At 40.3% G+C, this 13,923-nt stretch overlaps 1 protein-coding gene across 1 annotated transcript; it reads right to left on the bottom strand.

Annotated features, from left to right (window-relative positions):
* Positions 1-6,328: 6,328 nt before the first annotated feature.
* Positions 6,329-13,446, bottom strand: LOC120659371 (protein YABBY 1-like). Its single transcript, XM_039937489.1, has 7 exons — positions 13,301-13,446; positions 13,077-13,190; positions 10,300-10,419; positions 9,896-10,022; positions 9,652-9,700; positions 7,353-7,428; positions 6,329-6,695 (listed from the first exon to the last, which is right to left on the bottom strand). Exons 2-7 carry the CDS (start codon positions 13,143-13,145, stop codon positions 6,630-6,632), a joined length of 507 nt encoding a protein of 168 aa, XP_039793423.1. The 5' UTR covers positions 13,146-13,190; positions 13,301-13,446; the 3' UTR covers positions 6,329-6,629.
* Positions 13,447-13,923: the final 477 nt, after the last annotated feature.

The raw sequence follows: 13,923 nt of genomic DNA, 5'->3' as shown, positions 1-13,923 counted from the left end.
TCCTTGATGATGGTCTCCACTTCAACTCTTGGCTTAGGCTTCCTTGCTCCCGCTGCATGTTCGGGTTCTTCGGTCTCCTTTCCCGAGCGAGTTTGAATTGCCTTTGGCGTCTCTGGACCTTGAGGTTGCCCCGGCAAATTTCCTTCGTTGCTAGATAAGCGTCCGGCGAGCTGGGCTACTTGCGTTTCTAGCATCTTAATCATGTTGAGTACTTGAAGGTTAGAGCTCCCGACCTCCGTCACCTTGCCATCAATGTTCTCCAAGATCTTGTAAAAAGCCTTGAACTTGGTGACAGTGTCCTTGTTGATCTTGCCTTGCTCCTCCATGAACTCCTTCAATTGTATACGAAGAGGCACCGAGTTTTGAATGGAAGAGCTTGCATTAAATTGAGGTCTACCTTGCCCGTAGCGGAAGTTGGGTTGCGGGATCCATTCTCCCTTCTTCATGTAGTCGAGCATCTTGGCTTCCTCTGGGCAATTCTTTTGGACATGGCCGTACTCTCCACATTCTTCACATGTAGACCTTGCTTCGGCCGCCTTTAAATCAATAGCTTGGGCTTCTCTCTTTTCCACTTCCATCTTCTCCAACCTTCTCATGAGCGAGTCGATCTTCCCTTCTAGCACTTCTTCACGTTCCACTTGCAATACACTCTTCGCGGTGCCACGGCTTGGAGTGGTTGTAGGCGCCCCGATGATGCCCATGCGTCATTGTCTGCCACCTTCTTGAATAGCTTGAAAACTTGAGTAGGCGTGAGCTCAATGATAGAACCTCCGGCCGATGCGTCAACGATCCCCCTTGATGCAGTAGTGAGGCCTTGATAGAACTTCTGGACCACATCCTCCCTTGAGAACTTGTGATGAGGTACGGCGCAGATGTAGTCGTTGAAGCGCTCATAGGCTTCCGCAATAGTCTCCGTCGGGGCTTGCGCGAATGTTGCAATCTTGTTGCGCAGAATCTGGGTCTTGCCCGGCGAGTAGAACTCCGTCATGAACTCTTTCATCAAGGACTCCCGATTTTGCACCGTGCGCGGTGGTAGAGAATGAAACAATTGCAACGCTCTCCCAAGTAGAGAGAACGGAAAGAGCCTCGCTCTTATTTGATCTTGAGTCATCCCTTGCATGTCGAAGGTGCGGCATAGTTGGAGGAACTCTTGAAGATGTAGATTAGCGTCTTCTTTTCCAGTGAAGGGCGAGCTTTGCACCATCCTTATGATTGAAGTCTTGATCTTGAACGGAACTCCGATGTTGTCGAGGTTTTGGATCGGCAAGTCCCGAATGTCTGGAGTGCATAGCTCTCCGATCGTACGCTCCTGCTCCGGTAGCGCCATCCCTCGGTGAAGTGGCGCCTCCTTTGGACTAGTTGGTGGAGTCACTTGAGGTGAAGACGATGAACCGTCGGCTTCGACTTTTTGATCTACTAGTTCCGGTTTCCTTGATCGTGCTTCTCGTCTCCTTTGCCTGTAAATTTTTTCTGGATCATCCACAAAATTTTCGGGTTTGTTGGAGAGGCTCCCGTCCATCTCCTGTTAGGGGTTAGTGAAAAAGAAAAATATATACCAGATCTAAAAGATGAATATACAAGATCTAAAACATAAAAGAAAAATAAAAGCAAACTCTAGATTAGATTGATTTTCGTGGAATGGATCCGTTTTTTTAGTTAGCTCAGAAAAAATAGAGATCTAAAAAGGTCAAAAAGGAAAATCAAGAAAAAGAAATATTTACGAATGTAAGTAAGATTGTATCTTAAATCGATGGTTCCCCGGCAATGGCGCCAGAAAAGATTGTTGACGCTCCTTAGCGCCCCCGATTTGTATACCGCAAGCGCACAGTTCGTGTAACTTTTCCCTTAGAGTATTCCCCCAAGGTTTATCAATCCACGGAACCAAAGATACAAGAAACAATCTACTAGCATAGAGATTCCTTTGTGTTGAGATGGTGAACAACGAATCTAATCTACTAAAGATGACAAACACCGAAGGTAGCAAGAGAAAGTTAGAGATAACCAATCTAGATCACCTAGATCATGCATATGTTGTAGTTCCAGCTAGATGTAGTGCAGTAAGATAGATGTGAATCTCAATGAAAAGCATCTTTAAACTCAAAATCTCCAATTCGATCCCTCGATACCCCACCTACTCAGTGGCAACGCCCTGTCACGACGCCGCCCCTTTGGACGAAAGTACCCTGAAGCAAGTCGAACCCCCTTTGGTAGTTCCGCCATGAACCTCTAGCCACCATGACTACAAGATCATGCTAAGTGATCTATCTCGATAATAGATCTAGGATGAAGCAAACCCAAAGAAAAGAACGAAATCGAAAGAGAGAACATGATCGCTAAACATTCGGAATCACAAATAACTTCACCATAAATGATTGTACATCACAAGATCACAACCGGGGCCCTACCTTGATCTTGATGATACTAGCTCCAGAACTCCGATGTGGTCTTCCTTTCAAGGTTCCCACGTTGGCTAGGGCAAACCCTAGACAACTAGCACGACCCTCGGCTCTCCGAGAGGTGTCCCTCTATCTTCTCTGCTCCTTGGCGTCGTCTCCCGAATTGATCTCCGCGTGAACCTTGGGGAGGGGTCTTTAAATAGCCTCAGAAAACCCTAGGTCAAAGGGGAGGCCGAACCGCCTCAAAAAGGGGCTGGGCCGGCTAGCCCAATAGACCCAGGCCGGCCGGCTTGGCCCATTTCTTCGCCGCCTCGTGTCCTCCTTTCTCCCCAAGTCTCCTGGAGTCTTCTAGAGTTTATGCCTTTCACGATTGCACCCCATTAGACGTCGTTATCTTCGAGATTTCTTCGAGGAAAAGGATAGGATGGAAAATCCTTCCTTAAATCTCTCTTTGCTTTGCTTACCCCCGAAGTATCTTGATCTTATCTTGTGGGCTTTGTCCTTTGGGCTTCATTGGAGGGTGGATGTGCGCGAACGTGCCTCTAATCATCACGGCCTTCGGTCCTTTGTTCGGGCTTTGGCCTTCGTCTTTCTTTGTGTCATCGCGTGATCGTGGGCCTCGTCATTTCGTGCTCCAAAATTGGTCAAAAACCTGCAAAAACGAAGTACCTCCAAAATATATGTGCAAACGCGAAAATGACCAATAATTGGGTCGAAGTTAGGATGGTTAGTGATTTTGATATTAAATTCATGCCATTATCAAAGTTGAACAGGGGATAAAATGGATACTTAAGGAGCGCCAATAGCAGGCGCAAGCATGGCGGGGCCGGCGTGCGGGCGAGGGTGGCGGGGGCGGCGTGCGGGCGAGCGTGCGGGCGTGCGGCGTGGGCGAGCGTGCGGCCGTGCGGCGTGCGTGCGGGCGTGCGGCGGCAGCGCGCAGGTGAGCGGCGGCGAGCGTGCGGGCGAGCGGCGGCGGGCGAGCGTGCTGGCGGGCGAGCGTGCTGGCATGCGGCAGCGGCGGGAGCGCGGCGGCGGCGGCGTGCGGACGGGGCGAGCGCGGCGGCACAAGCAGAGTGCATGTGTGGCGTGTGTGGTGTGTGAGTGTCTGAGGCAGCCATTCGAAGGGGATAAGGGAGGCGGGCTTTGCCGTGTGCGCCGATCTGGCCCACGGCAAAGACACCACCTTTGCCGTGTGCCTCCGATCCGGCACACGGCAAAGGCATGTCTTTGCCGTGTGCCCCGGGCAGGGCACACGGCAAAGAATCATTTTCTTTTTTTTCTTCCTAATCTATATATTCTATATAGATGCAACCCACTAAGTGTCATAATTGTATTTCTCTCAATTCTCGTGCTGCCACATCATCAATCCACTAAGTGTCATGTTGCTATGTCATCAACCCACTAAGTGTCATAATTTCTATTTCTCTCGGTCATGTTTTTCAATATGTTGCGGTTCATCAAAAATATAAATAAAGAAGAAGCCCAACAGCCAAATTTTTTATTTATCAATTAAATATTACTCTATGCAACATACATATGTTAAATCCCCTCCCTTTATTTTCTTTTATTATTGTCTCATGAACATTATTTTCATTTATCAATTAAATATTAGTCTATCTAATATTAATAAATAAATCCACATTTGTTTCAAAAAGAAAAACAATTAGTCTCCTATGGTGTTTCTGTCTTATAAAATTGATGCATCCCACTAGGAAATGTTAACAAAAAGAAAAACAATTAGTCTCCTATTATATTTCTGTCTTCTAAGATTGATGCATCCCACTAGAAAATGTTAATTTATATTTCTCTCAATCCCCATTGAGCCACCAACAATGGAAGAAGCACTCCTTCATCCACCTTACTATGTCTCTTCATTTCTCTCATGTTTGTAACTTGATCATCCAAGCTGTCATTTCCTTAAGTCTCTCTATCTAACAATACACTACCACCACCACCCCTTCCACTACTCATGATCTGTAGAACCCAACGCTCTATATATTTTGCTTAGTTGAAGCCATCGTAGCGTTACACACACTCTCGACTCCATTATTCCATTCGGTTCTGGTAGCTCCTTGCCTTCCCCAGCTGTTTTGCTATGCTTAAATTTTGTCTTGCATCACTGTGGCATGCAGGAAGAGCACCGTGAAGGATTGTTCCTGGTCTCTTCTCTTCAATGTTACACATTCATTCATTATGTTCTGATATTGATACTATGTTTGGTTCCTCCTTAATATTTTACTATTTGATACAACTATATTTGTACAACTATATTTCTAATTATCAACATTTCACACACAACTGCATTCCTCACATTTCATTTTAAAAAAATATTTGCATAAATTTCGCTTAGCCACAGAGTCGATACAAAGTCGAATCACTTCACAAAATGATGCAGACTTTTTCCATTTTCTCCTAGAATAAAATTAAAGCGATCTTACCATACCAATTACGATTCCTCTTTTTATCAGTTTCATCAACTTGAATTTTTTATATGTACTTCAATTTTAGTATTTAAGCATATCTTATATACAACCATGCCATATATCTCAAATGCTAAAATTGGCTACAACTTCATATCTCCATCTTTTCAATACACTCAACTTCAACATTTTTGTCCACAAATCCCGCAGCAACGCGCGGGGTATTCAACTAGTTATGTTTAATTAGTGTTTCCACTATTGTTTAACTAGTGTTTCAACTTCTGTAGTAAATAAGTAATAATTCAAAAAATGTATCATTCATTTCGTGCAAGAATAAATACTTCTTGCTTCATTATCACATGCGGATTAAATGTACTATTTCATGCTATTTGAATCCGATATGTAACAACTGAATCACCATTACGTGTTTAACTAAAATTTGTTCAAAACACTCTAAATATCACAAAAAAATCACTCAACATTTTCTGTTCTATGATTGCACTGGAAAAATCATTATTTCATGCAGTTACACCTCCATTTCAATGTATGTCACATGGTACTATTTAATGGAGACAAGATATAAAAAATAACAAATAAATCTACAAAATTATGAAATTTTGGCATGATAGATTCTAAGATGTGTATTGCATGTACAAAAAATTTTGAAGTCAACACCCAATTCGACTATCACTTTCACTTGAAATATCAACAGCTCCTTCTCAACTCTATAGATCTTCTTTGAAGATACTTCGGTTTATAAGGAGTATATGCGATAACTTGTGCTAAACATTTTCAAAAATTTTCCATAGCCTCCACTTATAAAATCATGATAGCATAACAAATCTTATATTTTTCAGAGTAAGTTTGCTTTTTATAGAATTTAAAAATTATTGGGGCACATGGTTCATGGCATGGCTCATGAGCAAGATCTTCAAATTTTGCATCCATTTTTTAGATTAGAGCTCAAATGGGAAAAAATGATGTGAACAACATTTTTTGCTTCATTAATACTCTATTCACAATTATTGCAGTTCAAAGTTGACTTATTCTCTAATATTCCTTTTCACGAAATAGAAATGTTAAATATAGCAAAATGACCGAGAAAATTACCAAAACTTAATGTAGAGTTCCACGTACAATATAGAGATAAACAAAAAAGTTTCAAACGGAGAACTAATTTTTTAAAGTCAAATTTGTCGTGTGCTTAACAAAAACACATGGCAAAGAAGACTCTTTTGCCGTGTGTATATGTTTACCGTGTGCTTTATTGCTCGGCACACGGCAAAGATGGGGCTATGCCGTGTGTCCATTTGTTTGCCGTGTGCTAAACACTTGGCACACGGCAAACATCATGTTTGGCGTGTGCCTGTATATTTGCCGTGTGCTACATTTTAGGCACACGGCAAAGAGTCTGTTTGCCGTGTGCCCGACAAAGTGCACACGGCAAAGCTTCTCGCACACGGTAAAGGTGGCGTCTCCCGTAGTGACACATTCATTATATCAGACCCTGCCTTGGTGCACAAATAATTCCATTTATTTAGCAATATACATAATCTCCAGCATGCACACATCGATCACTGCTGAACGCAGAACATGCACGCACACAACTAGGTCCGAGAAATACAGATTATCACCAGCAGTCCACACTTAAAAACTCACACAAACCCCGGTAGCAGAATACATGTAGCACAGCTTTAACTATATATAAGCTGATGGTGAAGAGTTCTCCATCGATCGTCAGCGTGCGCATACGCGTACGCAGCGCTCGATCTATCTTCTTGACATATGTAGCAAGCACAGCATCAGCGATGATCTAGCTGCTGCCGCCGCCACCGTCGGCGACACTCAGGCCGAAATGGAGCCGAGGAAGATGAGCCCACTGCATGCATGCATTTGAACCAAATCAGAGACACATGCATATACATGAATAAGTTTACGTGATGACGAGCTGTACTCCCTCCTTTCCAAGTTATTCCAAATTATAATTTGTTTTGACTTTTATAATAAGTTCTTAGTTTTTGCTACATATATTTAGATATACACTATATTTAAATATAGTAAAAATTAAACTATGTATCTAAAAATACAAAAATAACCTACAATTTTCTAAGTTCTTATTAGTTTACAGTTATATGAGGATTAAGATGAAGAGCATGTGTATGTTTATGGAGTCATGTAATCACGTACATGACTGCTGGCTATAAGAGTTTATTGTTCGCACACCAACTATAGCCTCTTCAAATGGGTTGGGTCTAGCACATTGTCAAATTTAAATTAATTGGGGCCTACAACTCATATATAGATTTATTGTAGACCCCTGCATGTTCGATGCTGAGTAGACTAGCTATCTAATTAATAACTAAGCAGTCCAGTTCTCTTTGATGTGTGTGCATTGTTGGAGAGATGCCCTAAGATAGCTTAGTCTCCTATTAGTATTTAGTGTGGTAGTCGATCATATGACATCATAAAGGTGTGTCTGCGCGCGCAATTGTTGCTTTGTGTTCATTATATTTAAAGCAAATTAGGCCAAACTTACATTCTTTGCTGCAGCACTGAATGCCTCCCTGTGGCTAATCTCTGGATTGCTAGTCTTTATCCTTTGTATTTCTTCCCTGTTGTCAGGAAGAAGAAACTTACATTGGATCAAATGTGAAGAAAACACAGTACTGAGACTTACTACTCTAAATTACTTAGGCTGACAAATTAAGACATATGATAAGAAAGATAATTCAATTAAATTTAGATGAAGTCACATTAATATCTAAACCAGATACAGCTTTTGTGGCTAGGTTGAAATATTGATACCTTATTAAGGGCCAATAATTAACTGCAAGTTCATTTTTCTAAAAAAAAGAGTAAAATACTCAGCCGATCCACAAACTTGTTAGGGTATGTCAGCCCGGTCCGCCAACTAATAAAACCAGAAATTCGGGTCCTTAAACTTGTTAGAGTGTGTCATCCCAGTCCATAAACTTAAAAAACCGAGAATTTGGGTCCATGCTATGACTAAAAGTGGTTTCAGACCATGTTTTAGTTCAAAAACAAATCCAACAAATAAGAGATATAGTTTTAAAACCATTAAATATCACCAAGCCTCTAAAATTCAAATGAAAATATTTTGAAACTAATTAAAGCTCTTGAAAATATTTTTGTAAACTTCTAAAATTAGATTTAACTCTATAAAAATGTGAAAATATATTTTACTCGGTATTTTTATGAGCTCCAACTATTTTTATTTAGGCTTTGTATATCTAGTATCTTTTTTTGAAATTTTTGAAGAATTTTGGGGGCTTAGAGATATTTTTATGGTTTAAAAACTATATCTATTATTTGTTGACTTTGTTTTTTAACTAAAAATATGGTTCGAAACCACTTTTAGTTATTGCATGGACCAAGATTTCTGGTTTTCTAAGTTTAGTGGCCGGGATGATACACCTTGACAAGTTTAAGGATCCAGATTTCTGGTTTTATAAATTTAGGGACCGGGATGATACACCCTAACAAGTTTGAGGAGCAGCCATATACTTTAATCTAAATATTTGTGATCACATGATCTCCTTGCAGCTGAGCTTTAAAATTATTTTGATAACCAGGTACACTACTCAACAATTTGGGAGTGTGAAGTGTGTATATAATATTATAACACCTTATTAGCTAAGACCATGCGCACTTCTCATTCTTTTTAATCAAACCAATCTAGTTGGTGAAATTTTTAATCATATAAGTTGTCTGATTTGATCCATTTGATAAATACTTATCACCAAGATTTTTTTAATGTTGAAGTCACCAACCTAAAAGATTTAGGCAGACTTAATTGCAGGTTTACATTGCTATCTTCGAAAAAATCACAGTATTGTGTCACTTTACGCCTCTTGTTTCATGTATTTGTCCTTTCTTTTATGATGGTTGTACCAAATTTTTGGGCATTTGGAAATTAAGACATGAATTGCAAAATATTTAATTTTCCACTTTTTACTGCAATATAGGTAATATTTGGTTCATATGCCACTTAGTTACTATAGTAGTCTTACTATATAGTTAATCTAATTATAACTAATATAGATAGGCTTAAGTAAACTAAATTAGTTTTCTATGGAGAAGTTCTATTGCATAAGTTTAAAATAAGGGACCTTATAAAATATTTTAGGTATGCTCTAGCCCACAAATGGTTTATGAAGCTTATACCTTTTCTCTTGAATACATCCATATTCCCTATTACTCTAAAGAAAACAAAAATATTCCCTTTTGTCACGCTTTCCTCACTGCACATTTCTCTTTTGACATCTCCTTCTAGTTAGCAACATCATTTTTCAATTCAGTAGAGAAAATAAGGGGAATCAAGATAAAAGTTCAAAATAATTTCTAATTAAGAAGTCTAGAAACATTTGTGATTATAAGTTTTGAATTTTTTGAAAAGTCCATAGAGTTAAAATATTAAGTGCATTATAATGCAATGAAAATAAAATAATTACAAACATCTTAAGAAATTGAATTTGTTTTCAATAAAATTAGCTTGAGTAAACTTTTTTTTTGCAAACATACAAATTTTCGTTCAAATGTTATGCCTGACTTTCAGGAATTTTTTTGATTTTTCTAGTATGTTAGTGAATGATTAGACTTTATTGACAATACTGGTGGGATTCTTGATGAAAGAAGAGAAAGAGTTTGGATGTCTGGAGAGGTAACAAGGTTGCAGCGAGATGTGCAGACAAAGTTTCCTCAAAGTGATCAGAATTGTAGAAAGGTAATACATGTACATCTAGGCAAAACGACTAGATTACTCTATTTAGTATTAAAGTACTCATGCCAGCAAATACTGTGGCTTGAAATCTCACTTGATGAATCTGTTGTATGCTGACGGAACACGCTGTCTCTTCTCTGGGGCTGGAAACATGAAAGAAATTAAAAGTGAAATGAACAAACTAAGCACAGCATTGAACTTTGTTCTTCAGCAATCATGAGAATATATATATATATATATATATATATATATATATATATATATATATATATATATATAAACATTGTATAGCTATGCTGAGCTTTTTGTTTTAGAAACCACGAGAATATAGTACATACGTCGCATTGGTTGCACTTGTGGCTGATTGTTTGACATCTGGTACATGGACTGATTTCGTAGATTTCTGGAGGCTGGCTCATAGCTCCCAAAATTATTGTATTGATGAAATCCTCTGTTCTGAACAACCTATATAGAAAAACATGCATGTAACAAATTATGATGCACACTGAAGAAATTTAAGTTTCAGTGTAAATAAAAATTATGTTTGGGCAAATTTTCAAATAAAATATTGTGTTCAATATGCCCAAATAATTAAAAGAAAATTGTGCATATATATGCCAACAGCTAAAATATATCCACATTTTTAAGTATCCTGTGAAAATCAAATTAATTTAAAATGATATCATATTTTCTTGGAAATCCTTTCATGTTATCAGTGTGAGTTGCTGAACGAGTCCTTCACCTGGTTGTCTGGAACAATCCGTGCCTGGTGGAAAGGACTGAGATCCATCGAGAGCGCCATTGTGCAATGCCCACATTTAACAGTCACGATGTTGTAGGAACAAGTGTTCGGCACATTCACCTGCATAGATGCACACATGAATTTATGATAATAAAAAATTGTATTTTGTTGTACAATTCTATTTATATTCTTTTCCAAAAAATATTTTGTTTTTAAATAAGACCCTGACAGCTTTACTAACTTTGCCCAAACAAGGAAAGTGTAATTAAAAGCATTAAGTAAAATGGGGGAGATTATAGACAATGGGATTCCATGGCGCCACAAATACATGCATGGCAATGTGGCATTGATATTATATTGTTTGTTTGGGAGTCCATAAATAAAAAGTACAATCAAACAGTGTTTCATATACGTACTAGAAGTAAATGCTTGATCTATTTGATCAAATAATTTATGTAGCAGCTATAGGCTATGCCTAACTTTGGACCATCTTTGCAAATGATTCCATGGTTTTTGAATAATGCCTAACTGAACCCTCTCTCTCTCTCTCTCTCTCTCTCTCTCTCTCTCTCTCTCTCTCTCTCTCTCCCCCCCCCCCCTCCCTCTCCCTCCCCGAAGAGAGATGTGGATGTTGCAAAAGATCGAAGAGCACAGACTTGTAGGAGCTACAAGTGGGAAGCAAAGGGTGCCCTGGGCTATGCCAGATATGTTTGTATTGTATGATGGCCAGTGCAAAGCGCCAAGTAGGAATAGGGAAGTTTTTTTTTTTTGAGCACGTAGGAATAGGGAAGTTGCTGCGCCATGCCTTGATGTACATCCATCCATGCCGTTGTCTTTTGACTGCATGCAACACCTTTTCAGGAATCTATCTTTCAAGTGCTACCTCGCTGCCTGCCTGGAGATGCTGGACCCTAGCTTCACTAGCCTGCATGGATCCCCTCATCATCAGCTACTACTGATCGCCTCCAGGAGGCAGACATGACATCTCAGGCGTGTAAACGAGAATCTCTCTCATCAGACAGGAGACAGAGAAAAGAGAGAAAGGGGAAGCCTGAGAGAGAGAGAGAGAGAGAGATGTTTAGAGTCTCATGTGAATATTATGAGCATATATAATAATGTATATAATGAGAAAAGGTTGTATCTTTTGCAGTTGAAAGTTGATGTCACGCTCTCTCCTCTCTTTCAGCGCAACATCATATCGATAGATAGATCGCACACACGCATACACAAACCTAGCTAGATCCCCCACCTGCGCCAACATCAAGAAAGGGGAAAATGACATGACCAGCAGATCCACTTCTCCCTGCACATGTGCAGAACGAGAGGGAAGGCTGTCGTCCCTAGGGGTGCCAATTGATAACCCTTAGTGCCCCTCCAATCCTTCTTAGTTTAAAATTTTGAACTAATTCTTCAAAACCATATCTCAATTTGGAAAATGTTAGCGCACCAATGTGTGAGGCACCAATGTGTGAGGGGGAGATTGTTGGGATTAATCCCACATTGGTTGTGGGGAGAGAGTTGAACCAACATAAAAGTGAGGGAGTCTCTCACCTCTTGAGCTAGCTTTTGGGGTGTAGCAGGACTTCCTTCGGGTGTGTGCCCGATTTGGCCAACTCTCCTGGTTTTGGGCCGACAGAAAAGTAGTACAAAATTTTGAACTAAAGAGGGTTGGAGGTGCACCTAAGAGTCACCCATTTGCAGCCCTAGTCGTCCCCAACTTCATTTTTTTTATTGACTACTGCATCATAAAATTCTAGGTATAATTCCTAAAAAGATATTCATAAAGATATGCTAGTAACAAGGTACACTGGTGTATTATCGCATGGGAGACTAAAGCCAGTTGGGTTAAAGAGGCTTTAATCGTCTACGCCTGCATGCTTGTAAAGTTGGGCGGCAGAAATGGTTTTGTCACGAAACCATGAAGAAATGGCATTATCAGCTGGTAGCTAGATAGAGAAAGCCTCAAGAAGAAAAAAAAAATCAATATCTCATGCATGCTGCTGCCATGGGTATTGCCTTCCCAAATATTTATATGTTTCTAACAAATTAAATTAGCTTAAAAGTATCCGGTCATTGAAAACCTATATGCTTTTTAATTGATAAAATTATGAAATCCTGCCACGAACTTCAGTTTGTATCTGTTTGAGAGGAAGAGCTAGCATCGATTTCAAAAAAAAGAGAGGAAGAGCAAGCATATATATTAGTGTTGGATCTGAGCTATGAATGGGTCTCATTAAAGCTGAAGGAAATTCCATTTATTGGAAACCAAAACCATGTACAAGACGAAAAAGAAGATGTGTATCCTGTTATTTAAAGGTGCTGTATACTTGAAGAGGGTAGGGGAATAATTGTTACAAATTGGAAAGGTGGAAAAGAAATTTATTCTCTATGGTTTTGTTTTGCTCATCAAAGGAAGATTCAAACATAGTATTTCTCCTAATTTTCACTTCATATTTCATGATGCCAAAATTTGGGTACATAACCATGCACTTAGAACATCTTCAGAAACAGATTGTTTTAGATTGAAGTAGCAAGGAGTGAAAAAACTTTTGGTAGAATAATATTAAACACAGCCAGGAACCAGTATATGCATGGCGGCAGAGCACACTTGAACTGGATCACCATAGGTTAGCTTCCATGGAAAAAAAAAGGAAAAAGAAACTTGCTGCACATCAGTTCGTTAAAAAAAGAAAGAAACTTCTGCAGATCACGTAAGAGAGTGAGAGGGGCGGGGGGGGGAGTTACACAGAGAGAGAGAGAGAGAGAACTATACATACCACCAGGATGGTATTGCAATAGTTGCAGTTGACATAGCAAACATGCTCGGATGCAAACTGGGTTGACATTTCTCTGATCTCCAAGCGCCTACCTTGCCGTCGCAAAGGTGAGATCTAGTGAGAGGAAGGAGGCAAAGATGCAGGAGATGTGAATGAACAAGAACGATGCCTCCTGTGCCCTATATATGGAAGACTGGTGAGGGCATAGCCCAATTTCCCCTGACCTTTGGCTCTGTCGTCGTTTACGGTGGAATTGGAGAGAGGTTTGTGGAGGAAGCAGCAGCCGGATGCCGAGAGAGAGAGAGAGAGAGAGAGAGAGAGAGAGAGAGAGAGAGAGAGAGAGAGAGAGAGAGAGGAGAGAGAGAGAGAGAGAGAGAGAGAGAGGAGAGAGAGAGAGAGAGAGAGAGAGAGAGGATAACAACCTGAGTGGGGGCAGGGGGGAGGAGAAAAGGTGTTTGGTGGGTTGTCTGTGGGAGGACAGTGCAGTTGAGGGCGCAAGAGGTTGGAAAGATCAAGCAATAGGCTACATCAACCAATGGGCAATGTTGGTGTGATTATCTAGCTGATAGGACTTGGAGAATCAGTGTGTGGTCGTACTGGTAGCAGCACGGTCTGTCAACTGCCAAGATGAACAATTCCATTGGGGATGGACTTTGTTTACTGCATTACCGTTAGTGGCTTGCCCAATCCTGATTTTACCGTCGACCGTGAGTTCAACTCACGGTAGACTCAACCCACCGTTGTCATCTTTCTCTTTCCCCCTTTTTCATTTTCTCCTTCCTCCACCTTGGCTCGCTTCGTCTTCCACCAGCAGCGCCGCGCCTGCGCTCCTTGGCCCGGCCGCGCC

The sequence above is a fragment of the Panicum virgatum genome, chromosome 2N (genome assembly GCF_016808335.1).
Source record: "Panicum virgatum strain AP13 chromosome 2N, P.virgatum_v5, whole genome shotgun sequence".
Classification (NCBI taxonomy): Eukaryota; Viridiplantae; Streptophyta; class Magnoliopsida; order Poales; family Poaceae; genus Panicum; species Panicum virgatum.
This window is presented reverse-complemented; position numbering and strand designations above follow the sequence as displayed.

Coding starts and splice junctions, on each gene's coding strand:
- LOC120659371 (XM_039937489.1), bottom strand. CDS start 13,145: ATGTCAACCCAGTTTGCATCCGAGCATGTTTGCTATGTCAACTGCAAC. Junction 10,420..13,076: donor ATTGCAATACCATCCTGGTG/GTATGTATAGTT, acceptor GCATCTATGCAG/GTGAATGTGCCGAACACTTG. Junction 10,023..10,299: donor GGATTGTTCCAGACAACCAG/GTGAAGGACTCG, acceptor TTTTCTATATAG/GTTGTTCAGAACAGAGGATT.